Source organism: Chanodichthys erythropterus, chromosome 9 (genome assembly GCF_024489055.1).
Source record: "Chanodichthys erythropterus isolate Z2021 chromosome 9, ASM2448905v1, whole genome shotgun sequence".
NCBI lineage: Eukaryota > Metazoa > Chordata > Actinopteri > Cypriniformes > Xenocyprididae > Chanodichthys > Chanodichthys erythropterus.
Window position 1 is genome coordinate 35783008 of NC_090229.1, and position 20195 is coordinate 35803202.

The 20195-nt window shown below is 37.3% G+C and overlaps 1 protein-coding gene across 2 annotated transcripts in view; it reads right to left on the reverse strand.

Annotated features, from left to right (window-relative positions):
* LOC137027346 (fibroblast growth factor receptor 1-A-like) overlaps positions 1-20195 on the reverse strand; it is a 52206-nt gene that overhangs the window by 13216 nt on the left and 18795 nt on the right. Inside the window, exons 3-9 of one of the 2 annotated variants that reach the window (XM_067395457.1) lie at positions 18535-18792; positions 18354-18437; positions 16827-16999; positions 12038-12161; positions 10388-10578; positions 7098-7245; positions 323-513 (exon numbers count right to left, since the gene is read on the reverse strand). In XM_067395457.1, coding sequence (XP_067251558.1) covers positions 323-513; positions 7098-7245; positions 10388-10578; positions 12038-12161; positions 16827-16999; positions 18354-18437; positions 18535-18792 — 1169 coding nt within the window. Of the gene's footprint in view, positions 1-322; positions 514-4968; positions 5114-7097; positions 7246-10387; positions 10579-12037; positions 12162-16826; positions 17000-18353; positions 18438-18534; positions 18793-20195 lie in introns of both variants that reach the window. The other variant, XM_067395458.1, reaches the window with a different exon arrangement.

Consider the following 20195-nt stretch of genomic DNA (forward strand, 5'->3'; position numbering starts at 1 on the left):
TTACTCCTGCTGGAGGGACTTTGTGCTTTGGAACATGTTTAATGCTCAAACATGAACATTAAATCACTAAAGAATGTAAAAAAAAACAAAACATAATAGGTCATCTTTAATGATATTATAGTTGAATATCTTCAAACTATATTGCAGTCCTGAATGACTTCTGAAGGTGACCTGTACTTTTTTTTTTTTTTTTGAGAAACATTTTCAGTATCAATCACATACTACAACACCCAGACAGTAACATTAACACTAAAACTTTTGAAATATGCTGTTTCAATGTTTAGTGGTAAAGAGATCAAACCCCCTATCTACTTTCTGTTACCTGTCTGCGCAGGGGGATGCTCTTGGCCAGCTTGTGGACAGCCAGCTGGCTGTTGAAGTCACTTTTCTTGGCTGAGCTGTGCATTTTGGCCAGCACGGCGGTCACCACCATCACACAGATAAGGAAGAAGCCCACGCAGTAGATCAGCACCTCCAGGTACGTCTGGTTTGGCAGTTGAGTTGGAGGAATGGCTAGATTATGAAAGAAGGGAGCAATGCAAGATGGCACAATGGAAGGGAATGAGCTTGCTGACTACTAAAGGTATGATTATGTGTTTATTTACCTTTATGTGCTAACAATGACATATCCAATCTATATAGGTGCCTGTACCAGCAGAGCTTGAATCTTTAACAATCACTGCAACTGACCCTTTGCTAAGTCCCGCCTTAATGGTACTGAGTAACTGTTGCGATACATGTTTTCAAGCTTTTGCTATTAACGAGCTTTTGGAGACCATGTGCTCGAATAACTTAAAATAGAATTTTACAGGAATTATCCTAAGATATTGCAAAATGTTGTTGCTGGCACACCTATAATAGTCCTCTTTTTAAATCAGTCTCCCTTCATTCCCAAATTAACATGTACAGTGCTTAACAAATTTATTAGGCCACCACCTAATGTAAGTTTTGTGCCACAGCTGCCCTAGACTAACAGTATTGGTGGTTACCAAAATCATTTTTCATGTTTCTGTAAGGGTTAATCCACAGCAGCATGCGTAAGCTCTTTAAATCACAGTAGTGTTTCTAATGCTAAAATATAATTTTTGTTGATAGATCACACAAAAGCAAGTCTTCGGGAACAACTAGAAACTATTTGGAAGTCAATAACAACAGAGACTGTGGAAAAGTACATGAAACAATGCCAGCAAGAATACAAGCTGTTATCAAGGCCAAAAAATAAATAAATAAATAAATAAAATATAAAATTTTCTTGGTTATTATGTGTGAATAAAAACTACTGTTGTTTCAGTTTCTTATTTCCCTAATAAATGACAGTAAAATGTTTAGTTTTAAACAAATTTGACAGATTCCTGAAATATGTGTTTTCTCTTTATTATGACAGATGGTCTAATAAATTTGTTAAGCACTGTAAAACACCTACATTTGCACCAAAGTAAATTCATTTAATAATTATGGAAGACCATATGTGCTACAGAATAAAACAAGTGAATTTTTAAATCTCACAATTCATAATTTATAGAGTTTATACCTCACTATTTTGAATTAACATCTCACAATTCAGACTTTCTCCCAACTTGATATCTCGTAATTTTGCCATTTTTCTTAGAACTGAGTTTTTTTCTGACTATTTCTCACAATTCTGATTTAACATCTCGCCATTCAGATGTTATTTCTCAGAATATGTGTGTTTATTCCATGCTTTTTAAATATAGCGATAGCAACCAACGTGGAGTGGAGCTTAGCAAAAGGTCATCTGGAGAGAATATTTTGAACCGTGACTCTAATGGCCAGCCTGTCTTGCCCTTGGTATGAATATGTACTCTGCTTCTATATTGTACACATTCCTGCCAAGGTTAGAGCATCTGCCTGTTTAAGAAGCTTTAAGAATATCATATTTGCAGGAGATCTTTTTCTTTTTAAATGTACATATGAAATTCTTTATAAAACCACAAACACACTGATGCATACACACACATGCACATGCACAAACCAAAAGTCCTCTAAAAACCAATCTGGAGATGTCGTTGTTCACGTGAATGGTGCATTGCAATGAACACAAACTCCTATTGTAGCATGAGAATTACTTCTTTCATGGATCAGGTTTCATGGCACATTCTTCTGCTTATGTGACTAGCAGGAGAAGGAAACCACTGCTCATGATACTTGGCAGCTCTCGCTACGAGATTAAGCCAAAAAATGGCCTTATGTAAACTCATATGAGACATTAAATTTGCAACACAAATACAAATGTAAATTGAGAGGAATGGCTTATCTGGGTGGGCAGACAAAATCTGAGCAGGTATGCATTTCAGCTAAGTATAAATGGAGAGCTAGGTTATGGGGGTAAAATTACATGAGAAGTCTGGCTGATACAGATATTTCCTATGCTATTTGGTTGGTGTTTGTCTGCCCCAAGGCTCTGGTTCTTTATACGGAGCTTCTTTCACACAGTTCATGCACACAAAAGATTATTGTATCATGTATACATTTCACACAGCACACAACAATGCACATGCAAATGCATCTCATTGACAGATCACTTCTCTTTGCCTTCTCTTTTAGTAACTAAATGGACAATCAAATATGAATATTATAGTGTGAACATGAAGCTCAAATGCTCTTTTAAATTACTATATTTACATAATGTGTTTTATTATAAGAGTTAGGCCCACAGTTTGCTGACTGCAACATGCAAATGCAAGAAGACCAACATTCAACATCGAGAATGAAATCCTAATTCTTAAAGTTGAATGCGTTTAAGATTTTGACTGACAAGCATCTTGATAAATCGAATCTATTTAAACAATGAATAGATTCACCTTCTAGGTGAGGCATTTATCAAACCTGAGCCAAAGAGGAAATGATGTCAGCATAGTGCTTATGCTTAAAATCACGCTCTTTGGGATGCTTGTCCAGTGTTCAGGCACACAGAAATGTTAATTGGAAACAGGTTAATCTTGAAAAACTAGGAAAAAGATTTTATAATATAAAAGTGCAAAATGGAAACAAAGCTTTGCCAAACCACTAGCCACAATGTCCCATCTGTTCTCAGATGTTTTTTGTTATGCATTATATAACTTATTTTGACTACAGTTCTTGGAGTACATTGTGAGAATGATTAGAGATGTTCGTCAAACATCTCTAATCAGGAAACATTTACGGTTATTTCCTAATTATTTCAATACATACACGTATACAGATTCCTAGTAGCGGGGATGCGACATTGTGTGCAAAATCAATAGTTTTATTTGTAAGACTTAATTTTCTATGTACTTACTATAACTAGGTTCAAACCCTAAACTTAACCAATTTTAAGTCTAAGTAGTTAGACACAAAATTACTTTCTTGTGTAAATACACTGCACGTACACATACTGTAAAATAAAGTGCAATCGTTTTCCTAACCAATGCCATTATTTATTCGCAGTCAGCCACAAATAATTTATTATGCAAGTGAATAAATAACATGGGTAATTGGCTGGTCATGTGATCTCAACATGACGCCCCCATGAGGCGACCCACTAAAATTAATCAGCTTTTATAAGGCTACTGTTCTAAGTCAACTCATTTTAGTGTAAATGATAATGATTTTCAAAAGTAATGTTCCTGTCTTCGAGTAAATATCTACAATAGCTGCACAAGGTTCAGTTGTAGTCAGAGATAGTGGAAGGTTTGGCTTCGCTTTGATTCCACTTTTATAAAGAAAGGCAAGAAACATGTCATTTTGACATGCTTCAACTGACATTTCAAGCGTCAGTCAACACCCAGATGAATAACAAAACCACAAAGCAGACACACAGGGGTTGAAGAATGGTGCAGTTCACAAAGAATTGTTATTTGCTATAAAACCACTGTATCGCTTGTACTGAAAGTAAATGAAAGAGCTAGTGTTTACTAGCACTGACAATGTCTTAAATGTTCCGTTTAGAGACTCTGATGCCATTTTAATAGCTTAACGAAATTGACGACATTCACATGTTAAGGTTCTCTGACACACTACACATAATGGTTTATTTATATCCCAAATTCACTCTAAGAAATGCTGGGTTAAAAACAACCCAAGTTGGGTTGAAAATGAACAAACCCAGTGATTGGGTTAAATGTTTGCCCAACCTGTCGGGTAGTTTTATTTACCTCAACTATTGTTTAAAAATTACTGTATTGCTTGCTTAAACTGAACCCAAAGTATGTTGGAAATGAACATTTATTAACAATAAACAATACAAATTTATTAAATTGCTTATTAATAAATGTTCACCTTTTGATTACTGCTGTTGCCTCTAATAATTATGTGTCTGATTTTTAATTTCCAAACCTATTTTGGGTTCATTTTAAGCCAGACATATAGTAAATTTTAAACAATAGTTTGGGTTAAATGAAACTGCCCAGCACATCGGACAAACATTTAACCCAACCACTGGGTTGAAACAACCCAATTGCTGGGATTGTCCATTTTCACAGCATTTTTAGAGTGATATATTAGACATGAGTCATATTAATGAAAAGTGAATGTCCACTTTGTGTTAAAACATGGTGGTATTTTGAGGCTTCTTGGACCTCAAAGATAAAAGCAGTAAAGTCAATTTCAACAGAACATTAGGAACATTTTCAACAGATTTTTATGGAAATCACCGCAGTTATGTGACCAAATTCAACCCACAGTGTGAACTGCCGCTGTTAAGCCCAAAGTATACCTCAGTTTTGACGCAAACGCTTGGCGTATGTGTACAGCTGAACACCCATCCTTTCAAAATACACTCCATTTTATGTTGTGCGCAATAGAAAGTTTCATCCTTGTTCAATATTTCTCTTCTGAAGTTATGACCGATAAAAATATCTTTGTACTCGTTTAAACTGTGAACAAGTACGAAGACATTTTGAACATGGCCGTCTATTGTTGATATACTTTGGGCTTTAGACAGGAAGAAACATCAACCAAAAAGAGCACCACAAGAACCAAAGATACCTTTATAGACAGTCAACCATGCAGAGTGATGGGAGTGGCCGATAGAGTTCCCAGCCAAGCAGGTGTACTCTCCAGCATCCTCTAAAGACACATTCCTGATCTGCAGTACCTCCATCTCCTTATCCGTAGTGTTGACGCCTGCCGTCTAGAGGAAAGAACCACAGGATGAAGCCGGAGAGCTCCGGGAAAACCCACCAGAGGAGAGACAGAGTTTTTGGATAAAGAACGGTGAAGATTTGACAACATGGAGTAAGAGAAGGGTGTTGGAGAAACACCCTTCACCGTCCTTAAAGAAAGCAGGACAGCTCCCTGATTGGAAGTGGATCCTTCGATGACCCTGCTGACAGATTCGTGGTTAGTTGGAGAACGGAGCACGCGGCTCCAACCGCTACAGACCCAACACCTGAAGACGATGGTGACATCCACCCGCCTCCATCTCCACATGCACAAGATGGGCCACATGGAACATTACCCAGCAGAGACTGTACAGAAACGCTCTCACATACGCACGCATTCAGAAAAGGAAACGGTGGCATTTAGACTGGGAGGTGAAACCAGTGGATTAGAGAGGCCAGTCAAAGAATGTGTGACAAAGAAAGAGAAAGAGAACAAGAATAAAAATGTGTCAAAGGTACTGGCACTTTGCTTCAGGCGATACTATGGTATCTGTTGAAATTGCTATCCCAGTGCAGTCATCAAATCAAGAAAATATTGGGAGTGCACCATTACGAAAATGTTGCCATCTAAAGAAGTGGCCTGTGTGCTAGAAATTTTGTGATTAATGGGGACTGTTTAAAAGGCTACACTAAGTTCACAAAGCTTTCACAATTAAAGGGATAGTTCACTCAAAAATTAAAATCCTGTCATCATTTAAGTTCTTCCAAACCTGAACACAAAAGATGATATTTTGAAGATTGTTGGTAACCAAACAGTTGATGGGCCCCAATGACTTCCATAGTACTTTTTCCCCATACTATGGAAGTCAATGGGGCCCATCAACTGTTTGGTTACCCACATTTTTGGGTGAACTATCTCTTTAAGGTTTTATGCCCCCACATGATCCTACTTTGAAATTAAGAGCACATAACATGATTAAATCGCAATTAATCACAGGAAACCATGCAAGTTATTGGTACAATTTCTAGAATCGATTCTCAACTTAATACAATATTTATTATTCATTACAATTATTATTAATACAAAAATTAAAATGATTAAATTTACTAATATCACTGTTATTCTTGATAAAGCACAGACTGTTATAGCGGCAGTTCTGCCTTTACTACACATTATTTATTAGCAGTGTGCTACCAAAAGTTTGAAAACCAATAGTCACAGACGAAATCCCTCGTAAAGCTTTTCATTTGCTTATAACTGTACAGTTGTATATAAAAGCGTTATATAAACTTGTGAATGTGATTTGAGTCTGCTATTTTTGCAGTTTCTTTTTTCAAATATATAAAATATTAAAATACAATACAATTTGTTAAACGTTTACTTAACCTTGTATATCTTAAAATACATCAAGGTTATATGTCTTATATTTAATTATGAGACTTACATGTAGAGTTTACAATAAAGGAGAGTGTTCAATATCATATTAATTTTTGCTTTGACATTGAAAATTGTGAAATGCCAGTGGTATTTGTGGTATTTATGAGGAAGAAAGAAAGACTGCAGAAATTAATAGTCATAGAAACAAAGTAATCCTGAAAAAACAAAAGCAAAGTGCATAGGGCCAGGTAAAGAAAAAGCCCTCGAGCGAGGTGAAGGAATTTAGACAAGCACATTCTCAAGGTGCCACTGAAATGCTTTTGAAGTGCAAGAGAGTGCAAGTAATCTTCAGAGGGCATGAAACACACCCTTATTAGGAGGGCAAAGTGCTGCACAGAGATGGAGAGAAGGAAACGTCCAGTGTAAACATAAGCCAAAATACTTCCAGTTGCTCTGCTGGGATTTTCCATGGCGTCATTTAAGGCACCACAAGAAAATAAAAAAGGAGCGACGAAGTGGGAAGATGTGTTACGGTCACCTAAGAGCCTGATAACCGCTGTCTCTACCTTCATCTAAACATCTACTTCTGCCTCTTTCTGCACTGATGTATCTCTGTAGCAGGGGGCGTGTGTTACCTTGCGAGTGTTTAACGACGGTGAGCCATGCTGATTGGTTGGCTTGGCCTATATAATTGGCCACTTTACATATATACTCCCCACTTTCTTCTTCTGTCACGTTGTACAGCGTCAAGACCTGTGTGTTGGAGCTGTTGACCCCAGAGTGCTGTGGAGGTCAAACATATGACAGAGGTCAAGCACAAAGTCAAACATTAAGGTCACTGTGATCCCAGCTGTCACTGAAGGACACCACCTGCCATTACGGCTCTTATGAAATGGATTATGACAGCCTGCCAAGAACAAGGCTCATATTTTCCCCAAAAGCTGTTAGTCCTGCTCCATTTGCTGGCATGCTCGGTCCATAGAGGTGAAGTTATATGGTGAAAGTTACTTTGAAACAGACTTGGACAAACAATTTTGGACACACACTTTTAAGTGCAACAGAAAAGGTAGAGAACTTTGAGGAACTTTTGGATTTCTGATATTTAAAGGAATATTGTAGGTTACAACTTAAGCACCATTAACTGTATCAGTGGCAGCATCGATTACCACAGGAACAAATAAATGTTTTTATACACTAACGTGCAAGTTTATATGGAATTTGGTTTACTCCATAGACTTCAACTGTCAGCAGTTTGTGTTTATTTTTTACAAAATGTAGGGTAGTGTTGCTATTGTTAACTAAACTTTAAAAACAATCTGTACGATAATTTAAATAATTTAAACAAAGCTAAAATAAAATTAAAGACAAAATTCTAGATTAAAAAACCCAAACTTCAAAGAAAATGAAAAATGTTGAACTGAAATAAGTTGAACTGTAGTACTGAAATTACTAAAACTACAATTGAAATAAAAATACAGCTAAATATAAATATTAAAAAAACTAATACAAATGAAAAAAGCACATCAAATTTACTAAAACTAAAATGAAAACTAAAAATATGAAAAAAATAAAAATAAAAAAAATTATAATTATTAGTCAACATTATAATAGTATATAAATAATTCTCAAATAGAACTTATGTGGGACCAGTTTAACTCCCACTATTCCCTACTATTAGGGATTCACCGATACCAGGCCGATACCAAGCTCATGTACTTGTGCTTGTAAAAATACCCCCGATACCAAAGACCGATTCCTCATGTGACGTAACTGACAGAATTGTCCGTGCAAAGAGACACCGGCGGCAGCAGCAGAAACAATGTCAGCCTCAGAGGTGTGGAAATACTTCAGAATTAATGATGACAACCCACACATTGAGAACTGCATGCTTTCAATCACTATTTGTTATCGATTAGTGAAGGTGGGATAGGCAGAATCACGCTGAATGACACAGACCAGAAGTGCTCTCTCTCTCTTTCTTCAAATCAATGCACACAGTTGTCAAAATGTCCATCGTGTCGAGTATCTCACGTAAGTACAGTCGGTTATGGCTTAAGTGGACGTAAAAATTTGGGTGAAAACAGAATGTGTGTCAGTATCCATGGATTCGGTCTTAAAGGGAGCCTATATTTGTCATGTTAATAAAACAACGAAATATGTTAAATAAATGTATACATGGTAAATAAACCTACTGTATTTGAAAAACAAGTTTATTTAATTTGTATCTCTAGTATTTGTTGTATTGTTTGTAAATTTCTTTTTATATAACAACAATTATATATTGGTAATTATGCCCTTTAAAGGTTATTGGATACTGTGAAATTTGTGACAAGCACATACACTTTTTATTACTTTTTTCATTATAGTATATTACATTCATTAGTCTCACTGTGTTGTGCTTGGAAAACTGCAACATCACCAAAAGAGAGAGAGAAATTAATAAATATATAGGCGAGTACTAGAATCTACTACTCGTATTCAGTCCTTAAAAAAATGGTATCGGTGCATCCCTACCTGCTAATGACGGAATTTTCCATCATCTATGACACAAACGCTTCCCTGCCATTGATGGAATATTCCATCATTTATGGCACAAACTCTTCCCTGCCATTGATGGAATATTCCATCATTTATGGCACAAACGCTTCCCTGCCATTGATGGAATATTCCATCATTTATGGCACAAACGCTTCCCTGCCATTGACGGAATATTCCATCATCTATGACACAAACGCTTCCCTGCCATCGACGGAATTTTCCATTTTTGACGCAAACGCTTCCCTACCATTGACGGAATTTATCATCTATGACGCAAAGGCTTCCCTGCCATTGATGGAATTTTCCATAATTTATGAAGCAAACGCTTCCCTACCATTGACGGAATATTCCATCATTTATGGCACAAACGCTTCTCCGCCATTGACGGAATTTTTCATCATCTATGATGCAAACGCTTCCCTGCCATTGACGGAATTTTCCATAATTTATGACGCAAACGCTTCCGCAAACTGAATTTTTCATTGACGGAATATTCCATCATTTATGACGCAAACGCTTCCCTACCATTGACGGAATTTTTCATCATCTATGACGCAAAGGCTTCCCTGCCATTGATGGAATTTATCATCTATGATGCAAAGGCTTCCCTGCCATTGACAGAATTTTCCATCACTAATGACGCAAACGCTTCCCTACCATTGACGGAATTTTTCATCATCTATGACGCAAACGCTTCCCTACCATTGACGGAATTTTTCATCATCTATGACACAAACGCTTCCCTGCCATTGACAGAATTTTCCATAACTAATGACGCAAACGCTTCCCCGCCATTGACGTAATTTTCAACATTTTGAATGAATGACTGGCTTTCTATGTTTTCACTGTCATAAGCTGGGGCACTATTACCTATATTCTGAAAGAGTATAGAATCTCTGGATCAAAACAAACAAAAAAGGAGCAGGAAAAAAAAAAAAAAACACGATAAAAAACATTGCATCTGCACATGCAAACAAGATTTTCTCAGCTTTTTGTTCAAAATGTTGCTTTATGAAATTTACCCACATTCAAGTGTTCCTAAAAAAGAATGCATGAAGCTAGAATAAAATGTTTTTTTGTTTTTTTTGTTTGTTTGTTTAAAAGCAGAAGCTCTGTCCTTTTCTTTTGGTATTCTGCATGTTCAGATATTCACACAACAAAATATTCTGGGGACCATGAAATTTTTGTGAAAATGATCAAAAATGCTGGCAGTGGCTGGCAACTTTTTTTAAATGCTAGTAGGGAAAGAGTTAAATTATTTGACTCATGATTAAATATTGTAAACTTTGAGGTGTCACTACGTTATTAATATAGACAAAACTGAAACACTTTTCTCATCTTTGACCAAACATTAGGAGCTTGACAAGTAAGAGGAAGTGTTTTTTACCTTCAAGATCCGAACGTACGGCAGTCCATCAGGGCCGACTCTGCTGCCGTTCACCTCAATGTGTTTCAGCCACTGGATGTGTGGCTGAGGATCGCTGAAGACTTTACACTCAAACTCCACGTCACTACCCACCACTACTGTACGGTTAGCAGGCAACCCGGCCTGAAGGATCGGTCTGTGTGGTGAACGCTCTGTATCACACACAAACACATTATACATGTCAGTGTGGTAGAAATAACCCTGATTAACATGATTTTTCATTTCTTTTCCCCACTTAAAAACTAAAAATGTGAATCTGCATTATGGCAAACAGGATATTCAACAGATGTTCATTAGTCACTAATCTCACAGGGCCTACAGGGAGCAGCCTATTTAACATGCAGACTAGAAACTCATTATAATTGCTGTAATTTGGTGGAAATGAGTGGAAATGTTGTTATTTTAAGCCACTGCCCATCTCTCAGGCCTTCTGACCAAAAGGCGGCAAGTTTAACTCTACAGATAATCATGTGAAAAAAGAAAAATGAACGCAATTAATGTGTCCATTTTCTTTTGCTCAAAATCACGCACATGAAATCCCATCGCAATTACATCCTCTGAACTCCTAAGTAGGAACTTCCCAAGAGGACTTGATGGCATAAATGTGTGAGTGTCGTGTGTGAGTGACAAATTCAAATGGTGTCTTCTCATGAATGTGCATGTAGGGTGCAAATGATGTCACAGTGGGCTCCGTCTACATGGGTGTGGCACTGATTTATTTGCTACTAAATGAAGGCATCAATCAAGTCCACATCAGCCAATCAGTGTTTAAATTACTTTATTCCAAATACACTGATCTCATCTTGAGCCACTAACCGCGTCTCTAACTCATCCACTGCATCACGTAAACACTTTATATTTGCAATGGATCATTTAACACGCAAAATCAACACAGTGCACGTGCCTGTCCTTGACAAGCACGTACACACAAACACTCGCACGGAAAATGTAAAGCCACCCGTTACTTCGGTTCATTTCAGGAAAGTAATGGTAACCATTAGTGGTGCTGCGCCAAAGCATTAGCTGCATGGTGAACAACACCCATTTGCATCTGATTGACTCGAGTAAACACTGCAGTGGTTCTGCGAGCCTCCCTTGGGGATCAACCGCCTGTGCTAGCTAAAAACATGAATTGATTTAATCAAAAGGGTTAGTAATAAATCATTGCAACTGAACTGGTGGGGAAGGGAAGACCAACACAAATTTGCTCACAACCAAAGAGTAACAAAAAAGTGAAGATTTAATAAATGCAATAATAATTCACGCTGCTATACACTTGTGCAATAATAATAGTGTTGCATTAACATTTTATATGGCATTCTGCCAATATTCTGAGCAAGTTTAAATATTTTGTATGATGCTTCAGTTTCCTCAGCTTCTTTATTGAATTTATTTATTGTAATGTTATGCTAATTATTCATATTTATTATATTTTTCATCTTTTATGTTTTTAACTATTGTATTTTAGTTTATGTTTTGTTTATTACTTGTATTGTTTTATTTTAAATTGACATTTTTAAAATGCACCTGGGGTTTCACAATGACAATAAAGTACTTGAGCTACATCAAACAAACTTAAAATGTAGAGGATAGACAAGAAATATGACTGACCGACTACGTCCAGCTGGTAGGTGTGATTGATGCTGCCGTATTTGTTTTCCACCAGGCAGGTGTAGTTTCCTTTGTCTGACGGTACCACCGACTCCATTATGATGGTCCACATGTGTTCTCGAACCTGTGCAGTAAAATGAAAAATGTTAAAAAGTGTGCAGATTCTGTGTGCACCTAAATGCATTTAAATATACCACAATGTATGATTTATTTAGGGAAAAAAAAAAAAAAAAAACACTTGTATGGGGGCACAGAAGTGAATCTGATTCAAAACTCTTCAATTAAAGACTTCTATACACAAAATCTTCCTGCAGCCCAACATATAAAAACTGAAAACTGCTAAATGCATTAGAGGGCTGATTGTCTTTTAGGATCATTTCAATGAAAGGCTGAAGAGGTTTAACATAGTGAGTTGGCAGCAAATCCCCGTCAGGTCAGTTTAACATCAGTCAGGCACAAGAACAGAGCCATGGAGAACAGCTTGTTCCATGGTGGAGAGTGGGAAACAGGCCACTCCATGTCCACTAACACAGAGCTCTTCTTAAGCCAAGAGCTCTATAAACTGCCAGCAAACATCAAACTTCAGTCTACTGAAAAACATATGCCTGCTAAGCAACATGGGCTTCTAACAGTTCAGCTGCATTTGTAATTTTATATATATATATATATATATATATATATATATATATATATATATATATATATATATATATATGTGTGTATTTTGTGGATAATCAGGCATAACATTATGAGCACTGACAGGTGAAGTGAATAACACTGATTATCTCTTCATCACGGCACCTGATAGTGGGTGGGATATTTTAGGCAGCAAGTGAAAATTTTGTCCTCAAAGTTGACGTTAGAAGCAGGAAAAATGGGCAAGAGTAAGGATTTGAGCGAGTTTGACAAGGGCCAAATTGTGATGGCTAGATGACTGGGTCAGAGCATCTCCAAAACTGCAGCTCTTGTGGGGTGTTCCCGGTCTGCAGTGGTCAGTATCTATCAATAGTGCTCCAAGGAAGGAACAGTGGTGAACCGGTGACAGGGTCATGGGCGGCCGAGGATCATTGATGGCTGGTCCGTGTGGTCCGATCCAACAGATGAGCGACTGTAGTTAAAATTGCTCAAGAAGTTAATGCTGGTTCTGATAGAAAGGTGTCAGAATACACAGAGCATCACAGTTTGTTGTGTATGGAGCTGCATAGCTACAGACCAGTCAGGGTGCCCATGCTGACCCCTGTCCACCGCTGAAAGAGCCAACAGTGACACGTGAGCATCAGAACTGGACCACGGAGCAATGGAAGAAGGTGGCCTGATCTGATGAATCACGTTTTCTTTTACATCACGTGGTTGGCCGGGTGTGTTTGCATCTCTTACCTGAGGAACACATGGCACCAGGATGCACTATGGGAAGAAGGCAAGTCGGCAGAGGCAGTGTGATGCTTTGGGCAATGTTCTGCTGGGAAACCTTGGGTCCTGCCATCCATGTGGATGTTACTTTGACACGTACCACCTACCTAACCATTGCTGCAGACCATGTACACCCTTTCATGGAAACGGTATTCCCTGGTGGCTGTGGCCTCTTTCAGCAGGATAATGCTCCTGCCGCAAAGCAAAAATGGTTCAGGAATGGTTTGAGGTGCACAACAACGAGTTTGAGGTGTTGACTTGGCCTCCAAATTCCCCAGATCTCAATCCAATTCAGCAAATCTGTGGGATGTGCTGAACAAACAAGTCTATCCATGGAGGCTCTGCTGCTAACATCTTGGTGTCAGATACCACAGCACACCTTCAGGGGTCTAGTGGAGTCCACGCCTCGACAGGTCAGGGTTGTTTTGGCGGCAAAAGAGGGGCCAACACAATATTAGGAAGGTGGTCATAATGTTATGCCTGATCTTTTGCTGTAGTGTGTCAGTAGGAAATATCAGATTTTTGTATGCACAAGGTGTGCAACATTGAGTCCATCTGGGATTACATGAAGAATCAGAAAAAAACAGACAGACTAAATCCAGAAGAACTGTGGCAATGTCTCCAAGACGCTTGAAGAAACTGACCTGAAAAGCTACCTGAAAAACTATGTACAAGTGTACCTAGAATGCATAGGGTGGTCATAAATTTTTGATTTGATTTAGTTAATATAAGTTAATTGATAAATAAAATCTATTTTAGAATCTGTAAACTAATATTTCCTACTGGAAAACTACAGCAATAGATATAAATAACCTTTTTTAGTTTTTGGTGAATATACTAATGTGCCTAATACTTTTGCACAGTACTGTATATTTATTATATCAACATATGGCAGAGATTTACAACAATTTTGTTATGTGTGAATTATGTATTTGTCTGTTTGTCATCAGAAATGTACAAGTCTAATGTTACGGTACTAAATATTGATATTTTGTTCTCTCCTTTTGTGTTCCATGAAAATATGAATGTCTTTGGAATAACACAGGGGTGAGAAAATGACAATAGGATTTCATTTTAGGGTGAACTAAACCTATAATGATCCAAAAGACAGAGCATGCGTTCTCTGCAGTAACAGCTCATCTCATTACTGTGGCTTGGGCAAAATTAATAAAAGGTTATGGTTTCTCGGCCTACTGAACCCCAGATGTGAACTAAACTCACAGTCTGCCTGACTTCCTTTTTACAAACACATAATGTAAATGAACAATTGTGCCAGACTCTTGTTAAACAAAAGAAACCACTAGAGACTGGGAAGAGTGCAGGGGGGGAGGTTATTACGAAAAACTGCAACAGGGCCCCTCAACGGAAGCCCTTCACACTCCTGGAGCTCAAAGACACGTTTGGATGCATTTATGCACGAATTACTATCACTATTATATGGTACTGAGTCTGTGTCCACATACTGTGTAACCCCCCCCAAAAAAAAACAAACGAAAAAAAACAACGCATATTCCTTAGTATACTCAAATGTAAAACCATGTCGATGCAAATGTTACTGTGTGCGTGCATGTGTGTATGCATTGCAGTGGCCTCAAACACACTCCAGATGGTAAAGTGTATATGCGGTGAGGAGAGGAAGAGGACTAATGTCTCCCAGCTGGAAAACACCTTGATGAGAAACACAGACGCTACAGGTCCACAATGACACAAGCAGAGAACTACGGACAATATAACTATAATGTCATGTCGAAGGGAGAAGAATGGACAAAAGGAATAAAAAAGAAAGAAAAATGCCATTTTAATGTCTAGTAGTTTTTAAAGAAATATTTAAACCAAAACATTAAAATAACCTGTCATTATTAAATCATCCTCATTTTGATTTTCTAAACCAGTATTCTGTTATTTTGAGAAATTGTGAAAAATCTCAAAACTTTACACTATTTTATAGCTCATACATTATATTCAGTAGGGATGCACTGAAATTTTGGCTTACCGAATTTTGGCTTACAACTTACCGAAATGAATCCTCAATCGGTGTTTCAACAGGGGAAAGATGTCAATAAAACAAGCTTGTAGACTCTACAATGTCACTTAAAGTTACATTTGCCGCAAGAAAGCTTTTCAATCTCCATAAATTCATTAGTTAGCTAGAAAAAAAGATCTCTAGAGAAGAGCATTTTGCTAAATAGATACACTATTACATACCTAATAGTTATAATTTTGCTTAACCTGTTAGTGAAGTCTTCATTATTTAATGCATGTTTGAATAAATCTGTCATGAAAACAAGTTATTATTGTCGTTTAAAATTTCACCAACAAACTGGAGTAGAAACAATTCTATCACAAAGCTAATATAAAAACTGCCTCATGTGCCATTCAAATGTTTTTAAACAATTTGAGCATTGATTACTAAATAAGTTTGATAATTGATTATTAATTTATTATTTATTTTCGCATCCCTAATATTCAGAGCAGGATTGTCCATTTTTCAGGATTGTGATTGTTTGATGCGCAAGAACCAATGAGGTTTGCTCTTCAGCTGCTGAAGAGCTCTATGTATGTGCATTGATCAAGGTTTATACATCAATAAAAGCCTAAATGAGATCTGTTAATCATGTGAGATGAGTAAATGATGAGAGAATCTTCATTTTTGCTTGAACTATCCCTTTAAGTTGTATGACAACATTGATATAAATATATGTTTAGATTTTGACTAAAGTTATCACTATAAACTGTCTTTAAATGGACAAGAGATGCATGAAGAAAATTCTCCTTTTGTGTTCCACTATAAACACTGTACCATAAATTATATGTTACAGTGCATAACTTGAATAACTGTGGGCCGACTTACAAAATTAATGAGTGTGAAACAAGTGAGCTGTGGCCAAAACTTAAAGCAGTACTCCTAAAAACAAGTCGCTAATGAATCAATTTAATTGTGACTTTGGGTTTGTTGATAATCCTGATCAACATGGTCAAATGAGTAAAAAGAGAGTTGGTTTATCCTTGTGTTTATTCTCATCTGTATGAGCACAATGAGTTGTGGAAAGTTGTGGAAAAGGACAGCCAAGCAATAGTAGGCCGCCTCCACCAGAAACCCACAGCTCCAGTGTCTGCCCTCCAGGCATGGTTATTCAACCTCTGTCATGCAACAGTGAGGTGTCTGGAAGACAAATCTGTTGAGAAGGAGGTGCCCTTTTAACCTCCAAATCAGAGTAGCTGGCTAGCAAAATGAAGTTTGGTAACCAATTTTTAACTAATTTCACACCAACTATTCTTGTGAGTTTGACAACGTTAAGGCATAGATATTTTAATAGCATCTCTGATTTAGAATGCAGATAGACTTGGGATGTTGATCCAGCACAGGTATTGCCCTCACCTTGAATCCTCCTATTCGCTGGTCTCTCTTAAACTCTTTGCCATTCTTGAGCCACTTGAGTGTTGGTGTAGGGTTACCGTTGGCCTGGCAACGGAACTTGACAGTTTTGCTGGCGGGAACTGCGTGGAGCTTCTTCTCCATCTTATCAGGTTGAGCCCAGACAGGCGCCATTGCTGAGGAACAGATAGAAAGTTCAGAAAGTAAGACTGAGAAAATTAAATTGTTTCAAAACTAAGGCTGGGCGGTATGATGGTATATATTGCGGCGATGATATAACATGTCTATTATTAGAGATTTTGCTATATTGTGGTATGTAAATATATACGCACAACACAGCACAATTGACACGTAAGAGTGATGAAATGCAAAGAGCTGGATGTGCTTGATGTTAAAAATAGTTATTAAACTCAATAAATCATGAAAAAGAACTCAGTGCATGCTCGTGCTGACTGGCACACTGCCAAAGTGCGCACACGGAAAGCTACCTCTATCAGAAGGCGATTGCGAATTTGGGACATACTTCATGTTAAAAAGAGTTATTGAGCACAATAAGCTAAAGTGCACATACAGAAAGCGGTGTCTCTCGGCATGCGATCATGAATGCAGTTCTCTTTCAAGTCTTATTGCGCTTGAATGGTCGAATACACACACAATTATGTCAAAATGTCCACCGTGTGGAGTATTCATGTAAACACAGCCGGTCATGTTTCAAGTAAAAGTAAATGGTTAGGTGTTAACCGGATGTGTGCCAGTATATTGGATCCGTGCATTCAGTCTTAAAGTGACAACAGCCTAATAAACCTGCTGCTCTGCGTTATTTATGTGAATCAAACAAAAGAGAAAATAACTTATTGCTCTTGACTGAATAACTTTTGTAGCTTTAATAGGAATAAAGTTATATTTAATTCATACATGCAAGACTATGCAGTATTTTATTCAATTTCTGTACTATTTCTACTTACTGTAACTGAAAAACTTTATTTGTTTAGTTAATATTTTTGTTATATTGTATATCATATTGCTTATAATTTGCTTCTTTGTTATTTTTAAGAAAATTAAAACATAAATTAAAATAAGAATAACTATATCATGATATGTATCGTTATCGTGAAATAAGATTTTAGTTGTATCGCTCACCCCTATTGGAAACTAAATGAAAGTAAAATGTGAACACCTTAGAACAGCAAAGCAACAATAAGAGTACGTTCCAGGAGAGTGACTGTACTAAGGTGACCGCAGATCAAAGTGTGCAAGATTTGGGTTGGTCGATGGTTTCGCTCCTTTTGACTGGTTTGATAGTGCCCTTGGGACTCAAAGACTAATCCGTCAAAAGACACAAAGACTTTCAGTCTAATGAACTAAAGCTCAGTACATTCCACAAGATGGCTCTGGTTTATAAAACAAAAATGTGCAATATTTCCTGTTATAATTCCTGCTTTGAAGGACAATCCTAACAATTTAGTTTCGTATTAACATTTGCATATCTGAATAAGTATGAGTCTGACTAAGAGAGCAGCGGTGACTCACGAAGCAGCTTCTGGTCACTTGACAGCTTGGCCTCCTCTGAGGAAGACTCATCTTCATCATCATCTTCTGAGGAAATCAATCCATCTGACCAAGAACAGGAAATCAGGTTATGATTTTGTTGTTTTTGTGAACAATACAAATGTCAACCGATCAGCCTTTTTGTGTTCAATCCGTTTCTCACCAGTGACGTTGACATTGAAGTAATCTGTATGGTTGCTGTTGGGTCCCTGAGCAAAGCAAGCATACAGACCAGAGTCGGCCGGCTCTACCGATTCAATCTCCATCTGATCGTTGCGCAGACGGGTGTGCTCTCCGTCAACCAGTGGAACATGGTCCTTAGTCCAAGTCACTTCCTGTGTCTCCTCTTTATCTTTACAGATCAGCTCCAGTTTATCCCCTGGATACAGGGTGAACGGCGTGGGCTCAATCAGGGCTACCACTAAGAACAGGATGAAAAACAAATTTGTTAGGATAAGTTATAATATAATATTAATTCCTGAAAAGAATGTTCATAAAAATCATTCTAAATAATTCTAAAATTCCAATCCGAAATTTAAGATAAACTCCAACTTAAATCTACAAAGGTGAGTTGTTTAATAAATTTATTGGGTTGTTTTAAATATTAAGCATTAGAACAAAGTACTAGCCACACACAATATGTGTCACTATTACTAGGGATGTGCACGAGTGACACCAATGATTGATAATGTAAACAATGATCGGCCATAATGCATTACGTGACTTTTTGCTGAGTTTGAAATTCAACTACAAAAACAACTCAAATAGCATTACTAGAAAGATGGAGCACAAATTAATGAAACAGACTGCTCCATCTTGAGACAGGCCCTTTAAAAATAACTATTTAAAATATATGGCATGTTAATAAATGTGACGCAGAGTGCTGAACTCTCACCAGTTGCAACGAAAATATACTGCAGTAATGATTATTACTAGGGCTGTCCTCTAATAGTCAACTAATCGCTAGTCGACGAGAAGAGGCTTAATCAACCAAAATTTAATTAGTCAGTTAGTCGTAGGAAAAAAAAAAATTGTGGCAAAGTCACGCAGTCCGTGAGGGACAGAACGTTAACGTTGAGTCCTTGTGGTAATTACAGTATGTCGGCCAGGAAAAAAAACAAACGTTTGCCTGTCATCCATCGACCTCAAATATGGCTTATCATTTGAAACATGTATGTAGTACACTCACTCTAATGTGCGCTATTATTGGGCGCATTTCCAAAATTTGTGTGCAGAAGCTGAAGTATAGACTGCATGACAAGGCGCGATCACTTGCATTTTATCATGATATTTTTGGTCATTTTGGTCATCCTTCTGCGTACCCCCTCTCTTCCACTTTCGACTGCAGTCACACCTTTACCATTAAGGGTCAATATTTGGACATTAAGGACAATATTTGCCCTATAGAGAAATATGCAATGATGGTAAAACTAAGTAAAACTTTTAAATATTAAACTAAAACCGCCAGTAGGTGGCAGCAAGTCACTGTTTTTATGAATGAGTCATCGAGTCATTCATTCAGTAATGAAGCAAGTGGCTGTGAATGAATCATTGAGTCATTAACTCACGATTCGTTCAAAGCCGCAGAATTGTTTGCGAAACACAGATGTGTGTTGTAGTTCTGCTGTGGTTTTCGTTAGAACTATTATTTAATTGCAAAATAGAGTAAATACTGACAGTACTGTGTTTAAAATTTACGTTTTATTTTTTGACCTGTTGTATAATAATGTCACGTTTGCGGTCATGTGGATATTTAGGAAAAATTTAATTCTTGCTCGTTATCATCATTGAATACAACTAACACAAGGTATGTTTTAGTATCGG